At 52.0% G+C, this 16,765-nt stretch overlaps 1 protein-coding gene across 1 annotated transcript; it reads right to left on the bottom strand.

The window, feature by feature from the left end:
* Nucleotides 1-14,427: 14,427 nt before the first annotated feature.
* On the bottom strand, nucleotides 14,428-15,367 carry LOC114828145 (uncharacterized). The gene has a single exon (XM_029111089.1). The coding sequence runs from the start codon at nucleotides 15,295-15,297 to the stop codon at nucleotides 14,536-14,538; it is 762 nt and encodes a 253-aa protein (XP_028966922.1). The 5' UTR covers nucleotides 15,298-15,367; the 3' UTR covers nucleotides 14,428-14,535.
* Between the last annotated feature and the right edge of the window lie 1,398 nt (nucleotides 15,368-16,765).

Genomic DNA, 16,765 nt, shown 5'->3' with positions numbered 1-16,765 from the left:
TCTCGAAGCTGAGAGCTGCGATCCCTGTGCCGCACACGAGATATGAGCTCCCCTCTCATGAGCTCGTATAGTCTAGGCCGGCTACAGACGCTAAGGGGAGTAGCCAAGGGAATGTCCGGCACTAAGACAGTTTCCACAAACGGAGGGCACGGAGGATCGATAGTACTTCCACGTGAGGCACGAATGCCGACCCTTGCATCCACAGGCTTCCCGGGCGGCCTTCCTAGCCGCTAAGTCTTGTTGACCCCATTATGAGCCCTCTCCTACAATAGCTAGACTCAGGGTCGCACAAATGGTCGAAGGGAGACCTCCAGTGCCGAGCATCCATCATGAGAATCCTAATGCCGAACATAGAGGCTCTACAAGAACGCCGAGGCTTTTCGGTCATAAATATAATATATTCACCGGCTCTTCGTACGGATAATGCGAGTGGGAGAACGACGCTAACAGGTCGGCTGGAGAGTCGACCGAGGGTCCGAGGCTACGGACGCGAGACTCCCTACTCGATGTCGGTTTTCACGTATGATGTGTACGGAGCGTTCGTGGGACGCGAGAAATTAGGCGACATTGATTGCGTTGGTCTCGGAAGGCCAGGACCTCTTTCCTTCCTCCCGCTCCCCTACATGCGACGGCGCCAAATTATCCCTCATGTCGCAACGCCTTCCTGGCCGCCAAGCCTTATTAGTGGAGCTGGAATCCCTCTCATTGATTCCTCGCGATAGGGGAACGCTTCCGCAGACAGTCCCCGCGATCCCCTGAGACGGCGTTCTTTTGTCATGTTATCCTCGTTCTGTCTCGAGAATCCTGATGGATCGGCGGCGAGTGAGCCCGAAAGATTTGGGAGAAAGATCGTCGTGTTGCTGCACGTCGCGCCGTCTTTGTCCCATGTCAAGATCAAAATCAAGATTCGATTCCGGAAACCGGCTTTCGGGTCGGCTCCATATCCGGATCGTTCGCCAGCGCCTGAGAAAGCGACAAGCCTCTTAACGACATCCCGACAAGGTCGATTACGACGATCAGGGCAAAAATGACAATGCGCGTTTCCATCAGTATTCCCTCTTGCGTCCCGGTCGTATGAGGCATGTAGTTTCCTCATCCTGCTCGCGGCAATGACGGCGGTGATGATGGCGGCGGCGGCGGCAGCAGCAGCGGCAGTGGTCGTGGTCATTTCCCGCTCCACGACTCTTTCGACATCTCCATCCTCCATCGGTCAAAAAGAGCAAAATGTCGGAGACGAGTGCCTCGTACTTCCACTTCTGACACGGAGGTTTATGTGTACGGTGTCAGGCAGGCTCTCCGGCGTTCCGTTCTGATAACGCTCCCGGACGATCCCCGATCCGTTTCGTGGGGAGAATCATTCGCACGTTATACGGGCGTAGCTCCCAGAGACCCGCGGAAACCACGATGAGAGGTGCATGTCGCGATTGTGAAACCAAATAATGGATGCCCGGTGGTTCGTGGTCGGCCACGTACGAGCGAACGACTTATCCGATATGAGTATTGATCGCCGCGGCGGTGGGAATATCTGCTAACTCCAGCCAGCTTGTCCACTTAGTTTGGCAGGTCTTAAATGATCGATGTTGTTGCCACCGTTCTCCGTCGCACCGTCTAATGCATGGACGGGAAAGAAGGAAGACCTTGTTTCTCGGGCTCGATTATCGCCCTTGGGTCTGACTGCTCGGATTCTTCCAATTATGACATTCACCGATTTCACCGGCGAGGTCAGCTGCCGCTCCGCTCGCTGCCACGCGGGTTCAGGCCGCGGAGTCTGGCTAGATGTTGGGGCAAGCTAGCCTCGTTCCCCTTCGTGCAATACCTCCCACCCCGGAATGAGCTCCCGATTCCCGTCCATAACTATTGAATTCAATCTTGCAGGGTTCATCGGGCCTTACGAAACCTGACAGGATCCACCGACGGTTCGACGAGAAATAGTTCGATGCCATGTCAAGTAAGCATGATGCCTCGAGTCCTCCAGTCCCGTGCATGGAGGCGATCGTGACAGGCGTCGATGCAAGAAGTCCTACTGGTCGGAGGGAAGGAACCGGAACTGCAAAACAAATCGAGGAGACTGATGAAACCGAGACGTGGAACACAGATCTGGAAAGAGGGTTTAAGTGAGACATGAAGGATTTTACCAGGAGGCTTCTTCAGCACTCGGATCGCGCAAAACTTGCACGCTAACGAATGTTACGCCAAGTATCATTCCCAGGGAAGGCTAATTATCCTCGAATCTCTTGTGTAATTTCTGGATTGGGAAACGATCGGAACACTCCGATCGTCCCGCTCGCAATTCCTTCTGATCCTGTCTGTATCATCTACTCCGAAAAATGAGTCAGGAAAATACGGCATATTCATTTAGCCATTCCGCTATGCGAGGAGACTTCAGTCTAATGATGTCTTTGGCGGTCTTTAATACATATATACAATTGCATTGATATCACGAGTCTTCACTGAGGGTCGCGAATTGCGATCCTGGGGATCGGCGGGCCTTTGAGCTCTTCCGAAATAGAGATCATGAGTCCGTCAACCGGTCGATTTTTTTCCGTTTGGAAGATGAACAGCCCTGAATCAACCTCTCGGAGCGGTCAATGAGCGAGTGCGAGCATAAGGAAGATCAGCCGCCCTTGCTGAAAGCGGAGATAGCGACTCAAGAGTCCTCCGTCATCTTTCACTCGCTTCCCTCACCTGGGTGCGCTGTTGTTAGGCGTCCTCCAGCCGTGAGATACACGATTCATTCCAGCGAGAAAAAAACTCCGCCTCGGGCTCTGATCAGCTGACTGAGAGTTCCGCTCGGTCAAAACCTATTTCGAGACACGGGAAGCTCAAGTTCGCGTGTAGAGGCGAGCAGACTGCGGCCTCGATTCCTCGAGCTCCTATATATATGTACGTGGGTGAAACCTAGCCTCGTTTTTCCACGAGATCTCCGAAATATGCTCTGGAGCAAGAGGATCACGAATCGCTCGAGATCTATGTCGCCTTCCGGAGGTGTCATGAGATTTTTCTCCAAGGGCCAGGAGAGGAGGCTGCTCGAGGCTCCTACCCCAATACGCGCTTTGAAGAGTTCTGTCGTACGGACATTGGAACAACAGAAGCAGCGACTCCGACAACGACAGGAATTCACTGGGAGGGAATGCCTCCGTCTTCGAAAGCGAACATTCAGGAGAGAACTCCGCCCGAGGCAATTCGAGTCGAGCATCTTTCGACGGAGGGGAATTCCAAGTCAATGTAGAGAGTAGTGCGAGAGTGTAGAGAGCGAGCAGGAGAAAGAGCATCCTGGTCCTAGTATCTCCAGTGAATGAGTAACTAGAGTACCTCCGGGGAGAAAGCAGGCACCTTATGGGAGGCGAGTCGGAAATCCGTGCGCGATAGATTTCAACCAATTCACTTTGAACCGGAACGTTGTAGTTTCTCGAAACAGTTTGCTATCGCGAACATTCATCGCGAGCACCTTCCTCGTGACCTGCGCGTCGCTCGAGGCGAATGCCTGTCAACGAAAGTTACCGCGAAAGATTGATCACAAAAGAAACGTTGTCACTCTGGCTTGGAGTGTGCTTCTCTGCTCCGGTTCCGCTGCGTTGTGGCGACTCTTCCGAAGCTTGTGCGGCTGTGTAGATGTTCCATCTGTGAAAATTCCCCTTCGGAGAAAAGAAGCGGCACTACTCGCGTTCGCCGAACCTCTGCGGCAAATGCAAGACGACGGGAGCTTTCCGAGCTTCGGCGACAATCCCCTCAAACAAAACCACCTTTGCGCATTATCAGAGCCCATTAGACCGCCCTGCGCGAGGTTCGTCGTGCACACTAGCGGAAGTTTCGCAACTTTTTCCGATTGCCTCCCCACATCGAACGCTAATCAGAAAACGAAGTTTGTGAGTTTATCAAGGCGATTTATTCGTGGGGAACATCAACAAACTCCCGATCTTTGCTGTCGCGAACGGCGAGGTTGGCGAAGTGAATTCGGTCGCAGACGGACCGCAGAGTAAGCCTTCCGGATACAGCCGATCACCAAATCGCCTCTTCTCCAGACAGTCGCCGCGAATGCTTTCAGAAAACTGTCATTTTGGGAAGGTAATTTGTGAAGTTATCTGATCTGTCCCTCCTTCTAGACTACTGCGATCGCCTGTCCCATCCCTTGGATGGAAACTCCGCGCTCACTGATCTGTTTGCCATTTCTGGAAAAAAGCCTCGAAGCCGCTGCTGGAGCATACTACGCATTGTACGCATAGAAGGAAATTCCACGGAGTAGATGAGAGCTGGAGCAGGTTCCGAGGAAACGATCACCCTCGAGAGCGAACTCCGGAGTATATCTCTCGGGAGCGAATGAGCAGCACAGATAGAATGCGCCCTCTTCTAAGTCTAATCCAGCTTCGGTCCTGAACTCGGGAATCTCGATTTTATCTGAATACATAAGACCCCAACTCGCTCCGCCCGGAAGCGATTCGAATTGCGAGGGCGTGGAGCTGACGAGAACTCTCCCTCCCGCCTTGATGTCCAAGAGGAGAGGAAACGCTCCTTCGCGTCGCTAAGACCCCTAACGAGTTGAGTCCTCAAAATGTGCTCGTTATCAAGAGGAGAAAAATGCTTTCCCCAAACTCATCAATCTTCCAGCAGCCGAGGGAGATCTGGGAATCCCCCCGAGCGCTGGGAGACAGGGAGCACGCCCCCGTACAATACCGTAGTTTTCGATAGTGTCCTCTAATACTGGAAAGATTCTGCCTCGTCGTATAAGGCTCGGTCCGATGCGAACTCGGCCCTTCCCCATCTCGAATGCAAATCGCAATTCTTTTTCTCACAGAGCCCCATTGACCGACTAAGCCCAGTGGCCCTCTTGGATAGACGGCGCGGAGCTTAGTTTCTCGGACTGGGGGCATAGGGCATAGGGGATCCCCTCAGTACCCTTCGCTTATCTCTTCTCCTTCCTGTTGCTTATCCTATATATCAGACGAAGAAGAATTACGCCGTATGTTATGCATTCAAGGAGCAACAACGAACTTCGACGGAAATGCAATCACAACGGCCGCTGGAGGCTCACCACAGACAAAAGTATTATAGAATATCTGCTCATATCCCGATTCCATTTCATCGATGCTGGAACGTCCCGCTCTCGTCCCACGGAGACGCTCCCTCAGAATCCGTTGCCACACACTTTTTCGGCTCGCTGATTAGGATCGCGAGCTTCTTCGATGATTCCAACAATGTCAACATAGTTCTTGAATATTCTCTGACTGGGAGCAGTCTAAACTCGTGTTCTCGCCATTCTCGACGAATGAGCGATCTTACCATAGCCGAACATCAAAGAGCGGAGCTTTCGCAGCGGAGACCGGCACGTCCTTGAGGATGACGAATCTCGGGACGAATTACAGCTAGCGAGCTTCAGGCTCAGACCGTTCGTACGCGTAAACATCTCAGCCGCCCAGAGCGTTCGATACCCAGATACAATTGTTTTAAATCCGGTCTCCTGCTTGAGATCGAAGACAAGCGATCCTACCTCGACTCTTGCTTCCTCTCAGAGGATCTCGCCGGAGCTTCCCAACTGGCTGGCCCGATTGGCGCTTCGAAGAGTGCATATCAAGGGAATCGGACACGTGGGAAAACGAGTTCGGTGGATTGCGAGCGGACCCCGAAAATTTCATTCCAGATAGCTAGCTCCGCAGGTCCAACAATGGAGAAAAAACAATAAAAGTGACGCGATCGGGAGTCCGAGCCAGAGGACATTGCTGCATGCTAAGAATCGCATTCTCGAAGAATCGCATTATGAAAATGTGTCCGATCATTATGAAAAAGCCTCTTTGGGAGATCGGGATGGATGGGATTCTACCGACATAATCCAATTTCAAGTTCGACACCTCCCCAGAACTTTCGCTATCGAGGATTCCGCTCTTCATGAGAAGTCCAGTATTGGTACCCAGTGGAGTCTCGTATAGAAGAACTGATGAATGCCAAAGACGTTTGACATAATCGAGTTTCCAAAGGAATACTTGGGGACCTCGATTATATCGACTTGTGTTGATATGTTCGAGGTGAATTCACGAGAACTTGATATAGTCAGAGCCTACTGTAGTGGGCTCGCTTATCGGCGCTTTTACCCTCCGCGTCGAGAAGCTTCTGAGAAAATCGCTCCCGAGCAAGATTATTCCGTTACCCTCGACGCGTAATTGAAATCGGGTCCTGACCGATCCGACGATTTGTCGATAATCCATCAGACAAGATTCCGATATCGGGTGCTGTACTTCCTCCTCCTCGATCTTTTCTAGATAGGAGTTTACATCCAAAGGCCAGATCAGAGAGGCCAGACAGAACGGCGACGAATTTTCCGGAAAGGCGCAACTGAAACGCGGAGCGTCCCGAGCGTCCTTTGCCGAGTGCACCTCCCCCATGCGCTCGATTGTGCCGGCCGGAATCAGTGGGATTACCGCGGCCTCCGCGAACTTATCTGGAAACTTGTGACCGCCAGAATCGACGTGGATTCTGTTGGAATGCATGATCGATTTTCTGAAGTCCGAACGGAACCAAGTGATGCGTCGATGCTCTCGCATCGTCTGCCGGAAGAGCGACGCAGTCAGTCCAAGCGGAAGGTTCACAGGATTGAGATCCCGCGAACGGCCAAGATTGGGGATATGTACATAGGTAATATCGAGCGTCTAGTGCTAGTGGTATGGTATGGTGTTTATTGATCCTCTCGAGCCTATATATACATATAGGCATGAGACCCTGTTTCAGGGGCGATTTCTCAGCAGATCCTTCGGGTTTCTCTTTCCCATTCTTCCAGTAGTCTATAGTTCTCACGGGAGTCCCTGAGGGAAGACCAGGTACTCGGCCTCGATCCTCGTGAGTTCATTCGCTAGCTGTATCCGTCCTCGGCAGTAACGCGGGGAGCAATGCCCGGGACCTTAAACTTTGGCTGTGTGATCCTACCTGGAAAGGTTCAGATAACTCCTCTAATTTCGCTGGCTCAGCATCCAAGAATCCTACGAATTCCATACGTACTAGCCCAAAAGTTCGATTAATTCTGATCAAGGATCTGGCGGCAGGCTCCTTTGGGAAAGGGTGCATTCTAAGCTCAAACCACGAATTTTCGACGCCGTGGCAACGAACATTCTTCCGGGGGAGTCTAATTCGGTATTGGAGCGAGGAATTCCACTACGCGACCATTTTAGATTCCCCGGTGAAGGACTGGCATACCCTCTCTGACCTCAGGAGGGTCCGCGACAGAGAGCCACCAAGGATCCGTGTTGAGAATCCTCGGGCTCGAATTACTCTATTGTCGAGCGGGAGGAGAGGGATCACCTGCGGTTTATATTCGCGATATCGCCGACATTTGCCTTCGAGGAACTCCGGAACGCTTATGCTCAACAGCACGCCATAGATTCCCGCGCTGAAAATTATCAGGCTTGGTGCGGTATTTGCATTTTGCCTGGATTTGCGATTTAGCGGGTAAACACTCGAGCGCGACTGCGCAGGTTCTTGGACTGCAAGTCTCAGGTTCTGTTTGCGGTAGCTTCGCTCAATTCTGGAGTTGCAGCTCTGTTTTTCAAGTTAGGCACGTTGATGAAGCCGACTGCAGGAACGGTCCGGCATGCGTATTCATAGCAAAGCTCTATGACTCTCCGAGGGTTCATTCCAAGAGGAGAGGCTTTTCCTACTTTGCCCTGAAGCTTCGAAATCTCCGGGAAGACGGAATGAGATGTCTCCTCGCTTAGGGTTCATGGAGAAGATGGAGCCCATTGGAATCAGATCGGGCTCTCGGTCGAGTTGCCGAATTCTCGATGCCTTCATTGGGGTTCCGGGAGAGATTCATGGAGACTCGGCCTGCCAGGATGACCATCGTCCGGCTCGCTCTCACGGAAAGACTGATGCGAGCAGAAATACGATATGGACTAATACTCTTTGAACTGAGGGAGACAGACGACCCTGCAGGAATTGCTTGATTGCATCGATCGATGGATCGACCCATCGAATGTATGCCGATGCGAGACTGAAATTCCGTAAGCATCCCTCCGGGATATTTGTATCTTCAAAGGATCGTTCTACGAGGCGGATGCGTTACGTCACGACCGGAGCTCCGATGCTGTCCATCAAGGGCCAAGCTTACACAATTCTGGAACAGCTCCGTCGATCGGAGAGTAATAATATCGTTTGTTCCGGTAGGCAAGAACGAAAGCAGGCCAGTGCCTCAGATATCCTGTATGCCCGTCTGCCGAACTGCCGACATCGCTGCCACGGAAACACTTGAGCCGTCGTGCCTGTCACAAATTAGAGGAGCCGTAGAAGCCTCCCGTATACTATATGCGTATCAAGGTCGGACACTCTTTGATTGCGACGCGCCGCAGCAGAAGTTAATGACGTTATGAAGTCTCAGTCAGGGCATGAAGGAGCTAGTATAAAGCTTTAGAGCAAGAGATTTCCTTCTCGGCCACCTACCCGTCGGGCCTGCTCCCGGAGAGGCGCTCTCAGGAAGGATTCCATCGTGAGGTTCGCATGCCGGATATGAGTATAATATCCTTTTTTCAAGAGCCGTGGTCGGTATCTGGCTTCTTCGGTCGGGTTTCTTTGTAGAGGGGTCTCGCATCCGCTCTGAGTGAACAATGATGCTGTTGGATGAACTGCTCCATTTCGATGGAAAGGAAAGCCGGAGTTCAGGATCTGCGGCTCTTCCGAGTAAGACTGACGTTCAGGACCGCCCTGCGCAGCAAGGCACTACACGGGTAGTTTTGACCGTGCTTCGTATATACCGGATCGAATTTCCATCGTAGCCGAGCTGTGGCCCAAAAAAAATCGACAAACTACAAGGTCATCAAACATTCCGGGGGAAGCGTCCCGAGTTACTCTGGAACAGCGGTGGCTCCGCGCCAGATTCTCTATGATTGCTCCCAGGTCCTCGATTGAGTCTCGGTTTATCAAGTTCTATTATTATCGGACAAGCTCGGTGCTTAGGCGAGAAGCACGAACAATTGCAGGGCAGATGTTGACCTATGGAAACTTCAGGCAGGCGGGGGCCGAGACTCTTTTCCATATCTTTGATACATCTAGTATCCATTGAAAATATGGGCCCGCCGGATCTAGCTGCTTCGCGACGCAACCTGTCCCGGCTTTGCGCGTCGCGACGTACGACGCGTCGTACGTCACTCGAATGACGCAAATCTCCCGAATGTTCAGGGAAGATTTGGAATGCGAAATCTTCGAACTCGATATCCATCCTGCTAGATTTTGGGCTACGCTGGGGGCAAGCTGGCGGCTTCGGAGAGAAGCTCTGTGACGCAGTCAATTTTTCGTTTTGTCCTCTGGAGTCGCTAGCGGTTCTGAAAAAAGCATCCGCGGGGAATTCCCTTGACCTTCCTGGAACTCACAAATGCCAGACGGGAACTGGTGGTCGGGTCCAGAGTTCAGACGAAACCGCGGCTGAGATATCAATGCGGTTTCGGATGGGCTGGCATCCGAGCAAGCGGCTCCAAGCCGCTCCATTTAATAACCAGCAATCAGGGAAGCGATCGTCCTTATCGGGGAAACAGAGCCGCATAAAACCAAACAAAGCCAAAAATGAGGCGTCTAAATCGAGCGTAGGGTCGACATCGAGCGTATGAGCTTGATCACTTCAATTTCCATTGTGGTTGCGATGAAGATCAGAGCTCCGCCGTGCGGCGAGGGCGGAGCGTCGACGGATGACGATTTACTACAGAGCCTCGTAGTCGAGGTTCATCTTGGAACTCTCTTCAAGCGAGCCTCCCCAGAGGCGAGATAGAACGCTCGTGAGATATTTCAATATCATGAGCTCTCCCATGCCGAGCAGCGGGGAGAAACAGATGATGACGGCGACGGTTGGTGTGCGGGGATTCCGGTGTTTCAAAATAGCACTTTTTGTACCTACATATGTCGTATGCTCATACCTGACGCTAACTACGTCAACAACGTGCATCTTGGACTAGTTTACGGCAGCTTTGGATGAGGGACATGGACATCGGTCGCCTGCTTGCCGGATTCCGTAAAGCGAATACGGTTGCGACAACATTTTGTCTGAACAGCGACTCGCTCCGCGAGGCTGAAAACCGATGCCGACGCTTCGTCCACATGAGACTACAGGCCAGCGCCATCCAAGATCCCATAGAGATTCCGTAGCGAGTCATTCAAAACGTCCCCGCTCGAAATCCAGTGAAGCGGCCCCAAAGTGGCATTTGCCGAATGTGTCGGAGAACTAGTGAGACTTCGGGCCGGAATCATTGAGACTTATGCTTATCTTTCACTGCGGTTCGTGCTCAGGTACCCTTCCGGAGCGAACATCCTGAAAATCGGTGCTCAATAGGAACCTCCACGTGGAATTGCTCGGGGTCAAAATCGTTTGCACATACTCGAATGAGACAGCTCATTCGCACGCGAATCCTGTCGACAGCAGCGATTGCAAAAATGAGTTCTATTTCCTGCGGGTTGGAATCGATGCGGATATAGGCGCTCCCATCGATCACTTTCCGACGATTCAAAGTCGGCTACTGAATAGCCTCAACCTCGGGGGGTAGGACCTACCTGCGGTGGACATGCTCAGAGTTTCAACCGAAGCATCGGGATCGCGCTGCGTGCAGTCGATCATGGAGAAGTTGCCATATGAATGATCTTCCTGACTCCTGAATGGAAACATTGTACTCTTTGACAAATTCTGAGCTCGGCGCGGGCTCCCATTGTCATTCACATGGGAAGTAGACTTCTACTATGTACATAGTTGGAGAAAAGCGAAGCAGATAGAGGTAGTCGGGGGAGCTTCGGGGAAGCGGATAGTTTTTTGAAAGTGACATGTTTCACTCATTCATCCGGATGGAATGTCTACAGCTTGCCATTGGCGGGATAAATATGGACGTATCATTCTGCTGAATTTATTATTCCATTCCGGAGTCTCGAAGAAGCTATTTTTTGAGTCATCTTCGCACGGAAAGATTCAAACAAATTTCCATTGCGAATCGAAGCTGACATTCTCCCGCTCTGAATGCATGCGACTCCTCATCGAGATCTGGGAAACGCTCGCTTCCAGTCTACTCTTGTCCAACCCCGCTCGGGGCTTCCGTCCGACATCCCCGTGGCTGACAGGACTAAATGACGTCCGCATATCGGACGCGTATCGATTCGGCGGAAAGCGGAACAAACCGTCAAGCGGATCTGCTTTTCCCCGATGGTAGTCGATTGTTTTCCGTCGAGGCCTGTTCCCCAGCATTACATTTTCATTTTATATCGTGTCCGACTTATCCCGAACGCGTTCCTTCCGACTCTGCTCGCTTCATCTATTTCAGTTCTGCCTATACTGCCGCTTGTTGTTGCAGTTCCCGGTCCTCCGATCTTGACTGAATGAAGAATAGAACGGAGAACGACGGAATGACACTCGTGAATGACATCGCGCTTTTTCCCGATAGCAGAACTTCAGCTCTTGGCCAAACGCCAAGATATCGTTTGATCTGGGCGCAACCTCTATGGAGTCTGAGCCGGAAGGAATGATGCGAGGAAACCTACACGTGCACTTCTGGAATGATCGCTGCGAGATGTTAGCTTAGTACAAAGCCTCCGCGTCTCGAAGGCAATCTCACCAAGCAAGCGGATTCTCCCAACTCGTTGCGGTAATGCGACCTGCGGCGTCTGGACCTTGTGGAGTCGATCGGCCCGGGGGGCGGAGCAAATTTTCCCGTCCGGAAGTCATTCGGAGGGATCAAAGCATCGGGGTGGAAGCCTGTGCGGCTCGCTCGCAAGATTCATGAGTATCATCTCTCGAACGATTCTCGTTGTTTGGGGAGGGAGTTTTCACCTGAGAACCGATCTCCTGGATCGGGGCTTCATAGTGATATGCAGGCAGAGATTAGGCGGCTATTTTTGGTCCATCCATATGAGGCTGGAATCGCGAGCCCGGAGAGAAAGACACTCATTCCGAAATTTCCAATTTGTAGTTTGGATGCGATTCGGTCGGGAGGTTGAATCGGTGAGCGGAGAAACCGCGCGCGAATTCGGTAGCTTTGCTTTGAAATGACAACAAACTCCTCCAGTCGAGAGTGACTGCACGGGGAGGGTAGAGACAACCAGGAAGAAGTACGCGGAGGAATGATCTCGCATTGAACGATCTCAGGGGCGCCTCAGAGTTTGCTTCTTGCGGGTCCTCGTGAGAGAGCTCTTAAAAATTATATAACTCGACACAGTTTAACCAGTAATTTTTCCGAACGGTCACTCGACTCGCCATAGACTCGGGAGCGGATCAGAGATGAACAGCGATCGAGGTAGACAAGCTCCAGCGGAATAAAGCGATTTTTGAGGAAGACGGGAACCAGAGTGTAAGCGGTTGGATCGGGTCTTCCCCTCACTCTCCCTGACGCCGGCCAGCAGGAAGAATGATTTCCCCAAATTTTCGTCAGATTGCAAAATATCGCACAATAATTAAAATTCGTACTCCGCAGAGGGAAGGTCAGTGCTTGGGTTGACCGTCGGGGTACATCAAGCTAGAACATGACGACTGAAAAAACTACATCCTCGCCCTTCCTTGATCTCGGAAGACGCGGAGGTCAGATCGGAGCTCTGCAGAGGGAGTTCCCGTTTTTGACATTTCGAGGGAAGAGAGCGAGGTGAAGACAGGAGCTCGGAAATGACACCTGAAATCTTGTTTGGAAGTTCCAATGCCGACGAATCACGGGATTCTAGCCTCCCTCGGAGCGGTTCACGCTCGATCAGAAGTATTATTTTATATTAGCTCGAAGTTCAGTGAGGCTGAGGATCCGAGGTCGCGAGAAACTCCAGAGCGATTCGAACGGCGAAAGGCTTGGTTCGGGCGCTTGGCCTAGAAACTCGGAAGAGAAAGTCGGGTATGCTTTCGAAAATCATCAACCTCTGGACCCGAGAGTTTTAAACACACGACATGTCTCGACGATGGTCCCGTAAGCCGCAGACTTTTCGCTATAATGCTTCTGCTCGGCAACGGAGCTAATTTTTCTTGTTAAGATTGTCGCGACGAGGGATAATCTCGATGCCGTGTCGGGACCGTCGCAAATTCGGACGCGCATCACCCGGGAAACTCTCTGCGAGATACAGAACACGCGATGGAATGTAATCTCGCGTGATCCCTAGCGTGTCCGAGTCTGATAGAAAGCCTCGGCCGATGAACATGGAGTATTCCGGAAAAGACTTGACGGCCCCGCCGGGACAGGCTCCGTTCACGTGAATGATTTTAAGTATTCGGACTCTCGGATCCGTATTTCTAAGGAAACTTCGTCACCACAAGTGTGTACACGAGCTCGCTTCCCCCCGGACAGATTTTTCGGAATTCGATTAAAGTGGGGAAATATCGATTATCGCTCAGCTCTGCGCGAGACGGAAATTTCAGCGGGAGCCTCATTGTGACGATATAGGGCCTGACAGAGTGAATGCCTTTCGTGGAAGACGTCGACGTTGATATCGAATCCTGTTCTTTATGCACTAAAGACTCCGTCCGTCGCTCGATGCGCAATCCACTGAATGATCATCGACGATATCTATCGAGAAGGAAGCACAGCACAAAATGCTTTCCCGGTGATCGCCGCCCCGGCGAGTCCGCGGCTTACAGTGGATGCCCCCGCGCCCCCGTCCCACCCCTCGTTTCGAATCTCCAAGTCCAATCTCGAGGAGAAATGGCGTAACTATTCCAGTCGCGACATTCTTCTCCCCAAGCGGATAGAGAGGAACGGAAGCAGGGCGTCTTTTCAGATAGCAAGATTGTCTCTTAGAAACGCTCGAGTTAAGTTTCCTCGAACAACACGACAATCCTAAAAATCGGTGATGAAGCCCTCGGAGCGAGTCTCGTTCCGTCCAAAAATCACCTCTCTGACTTCCATCAGCCCCTCGCCATCATGCTAACCAGCACCATGAGCCTAGCGATCATCAAGGCTGGTGGACTGATTCCCGAAAAACGCACTATTCGCTCGCCGGACTGGACGATCACTCTCCAGCTCTGCGTCCGAGATCGGAGTTGACCAAGTTCTGTTCACATCAGACATTAACGGACAACACACACGCATCATTTATTTGACGTTATTTCTTAGTTTACATGATCCAGATCCATAGAAATCCGATATTAAAAATGAGATTTTTTTTGCTCCGCTCGGCGATATACTGTCGGAAGGGAAGAGCGAGAGATAGCATCCCTCGTACCAGTGGGGCTACGAGAGACCTATCCAAAATCTGTAGAATTCTAATTGGCTCCGGAACATATACCTAATCCGTGATAATCCTCAAAGGCATTGTCAAAGATATTCATGGTCAGCATCCTGATGACGGTTGGGAATGGTTTGTGATGACGGGGTCTGTTTACAGGGCGAAATGTACACACTGGATGATGAGTGCTATACGGAGAACTTCCGAGCGTATATTGAATCCTATATCGGAATCCATGGACACGGCCTCGCTGCGTCCTGTCGATTCTCAGAATTTCCCTCCGGACGCGTCACGTACTCAAAGGACTACAAGCACATCACTACAAGAGACGGTAGATGATGGGCGATGATTGGCGGAACCAGATGACGAAAGACATCCCTGTCGACTCCCCTAGGATCAGCTGACGAGCCGCCGCGCCCATATGACCCGGAGCGCAACGGTAACCCCTTCGATCAACAACCAAGGCGTCAAAGTGACACATTGCGACACGGCCAGCTTGAGGACATTCCGGTTGTCTGTGCTAAGAGCGTGAACCAGAGAAGATGCCAAACAAGCGACAACGCTAATCGTCGTCAGTATCACAGCGAGAGTAACGTGCACACTCGGGAATATGTACTGCAGGCCTTTCGGGCCCCGCCGGCGACAGTCGGCTATATGCAAAACAGTGCTGAGAATACAGAGGGAGCCGGCGATGCACGCGAGAAACAGCGACCGCCTGGTGTCCTTGTCCAGGAGTGCCGATGCTCCCAGGAGAAATGTACAAAAGCCGGAAGCTACCTGCGCGACTCGAAACCGGAGTAAAATCGCTAGGGGATGGCATGCGTTAAAAGGCTGCAAGGATCCTTTGTGGGTTTTGGTTAGAGCTGGAACTGAATATTCGGTCACAATGATAGCTTCCAGGTCGGGCGCGGACGCCACCGAATGCCTGGTTCGGCAGATTGACGGCACAGGTAGCTGAGTAGCTCTCTTCTTTGTATCGTTCTGTAGTTCATTGGCGCTCAAACGGACGCCGGCGCCGCCGTCGGGAACGGCGCCGTTCCTTCTGCTGTTGTTGCTGCTGCTGCAGCTCCTGTGAACTGCGTGACCTTCTCCTCGAGAGGGTAGGAGATCGCTTTGCGACGGGCCAGAACCTTGCGAAGACGAGTCGTCGACGCTCATCTTGGACTGCGCAAGCTCCGGAGGGTTCACATCGTGGAGTTGAACTTCTTCCAAAGATGCGCGACGTCGAGCTTCATCCAACTCGGCTCCGGTGTTGCTTCCGAGGAGCGCCAGAACGCCGGTCGTCTGCAATGAAATGAGGACAGGCCATCAGTTTCGGCATGGAGCACTCAAAAGAGGATTATTGAGCAATAATTCCCCGCATTTCTGTGTAATGAGAGGAATAGTCCCATGGAAGTACTCTATTCAGAATTCATTCGGTCGAAACGGAAGCAGACGGTTCGAATCCGCGACTCCGAGGTCTTTCCCGTCTACCCAATTATCGAAAAATTTTTTTGCGGGACGTTTCCCCTTTTCCCATTTTCGATCTCGATATGGCGCTCGTCGCTGCCGCGAAGCGATGGGCACGAGGCTCATGTAGATAGCAGATCCGGAAGGAAAGGAATACCCCCATCCGCCCTGGAGGACGTGGGACGCTTCCGGACCTATTTTTCTGGCGACTTCCGTTGGCTGGTAATCGACTTATATTTACACGTCTCCCTAAGATCTATACACTGTAGGGGGTGCTGTACGCTCTTCCATGAGCGCAGCGGTTAGATAAATAGGCCCTTCGGAGAATACATGGGCGGTGAAGTTGAACGAGCAGCGAAAAAAGTTTTGAATCGGGTAATTTACTTGAACTGCCGGCCGGGCGACGGACCGACCGACCGCTTGCCCAACCCACTTATCAGAGGGCCGAACCACGATGACTGGAAAAACAGCTAGTGCAGACGTCTAATCTCCATAAGACGGAAGCGAAGTGCGAGCTGTCGCTCTTTTGTACACAGTCTCGACGAGGATCTACGCTGTCGGTTCGCCCTACGACCTTTCGCGCATTCTCATTCACCAGACAGTCTCAGTCAACGGAACCCCTCGGCAGAAGTCCTCAACAGAAGTCCTGAAGTGAACTTCTGCGCATGAACCTGGGCGGCGGCACATTGCACGAGGAAATATTTGCACGATAGTACATGCTTCGGAAGATTACCCTGACAGTCTTTCGAGGCCGGAATTTGTGGTCGTGTTGCATCATTTGTTCACGGGTAAGCGTCGTGTCAGTACTTTCCGATCCAATCGGGGTCATAGTCTGTGAACAGCTGCTCGGAGACATTGTCAAAGAGCGCCCTCCTTTTCCGTCAAAATCCAGCGCGCTTCCATCCCCGAGGGTAGTGTGCGGAAGATGGGCGCTGAGATGACCATTCCGTGGACAAAGCGCATCGGCTGACATACTGATTCCCGATGATGCGCAGAAAAGTTTGAAGAGGCCGGTGACGACCTTATTTTTGGACATTTCCCTCGAGGCGACGCAGTTCGAGGATCCGATGACCTTTACGGACTATCATGAAAGTTCGGAAACTTGCGGCGAGAGAATAAGGAAGAGAGTGGATGCGAGCGACCTGGTCGCGGAGGTGCCACTGGAGCTCTAATGTGA

This window comes from Galendromus occidentalis, unplaced genomic scaffold (assembly GCF_000255335.2).
Source record: "Galendromus occidentalis unplaced genomic scaffold, Mocc_1.1 scf7180000077233, whole genome shotgun sequence".
Classification (NCBI taxonomy): domain Eukaryota; kingdom Metazoa; phylum Arthropoda; class Arachnida; order Mesostigmata; family Phytoseiidae; genus Galendromus; species Galendromus occidentalis.
This window is presented reverse-complemented; position numbering and strand designations above follow the sequence as displayed.

Coding starts and splice junctions, on each gene's coding strand:
- LOC114828145 (XM_029111089.1), bottom strand. CDS start 15,297: ATGAGCGTCGACGACTCGTCTTCGCAAGGTTCTGGCCCGTCGCAAAGC.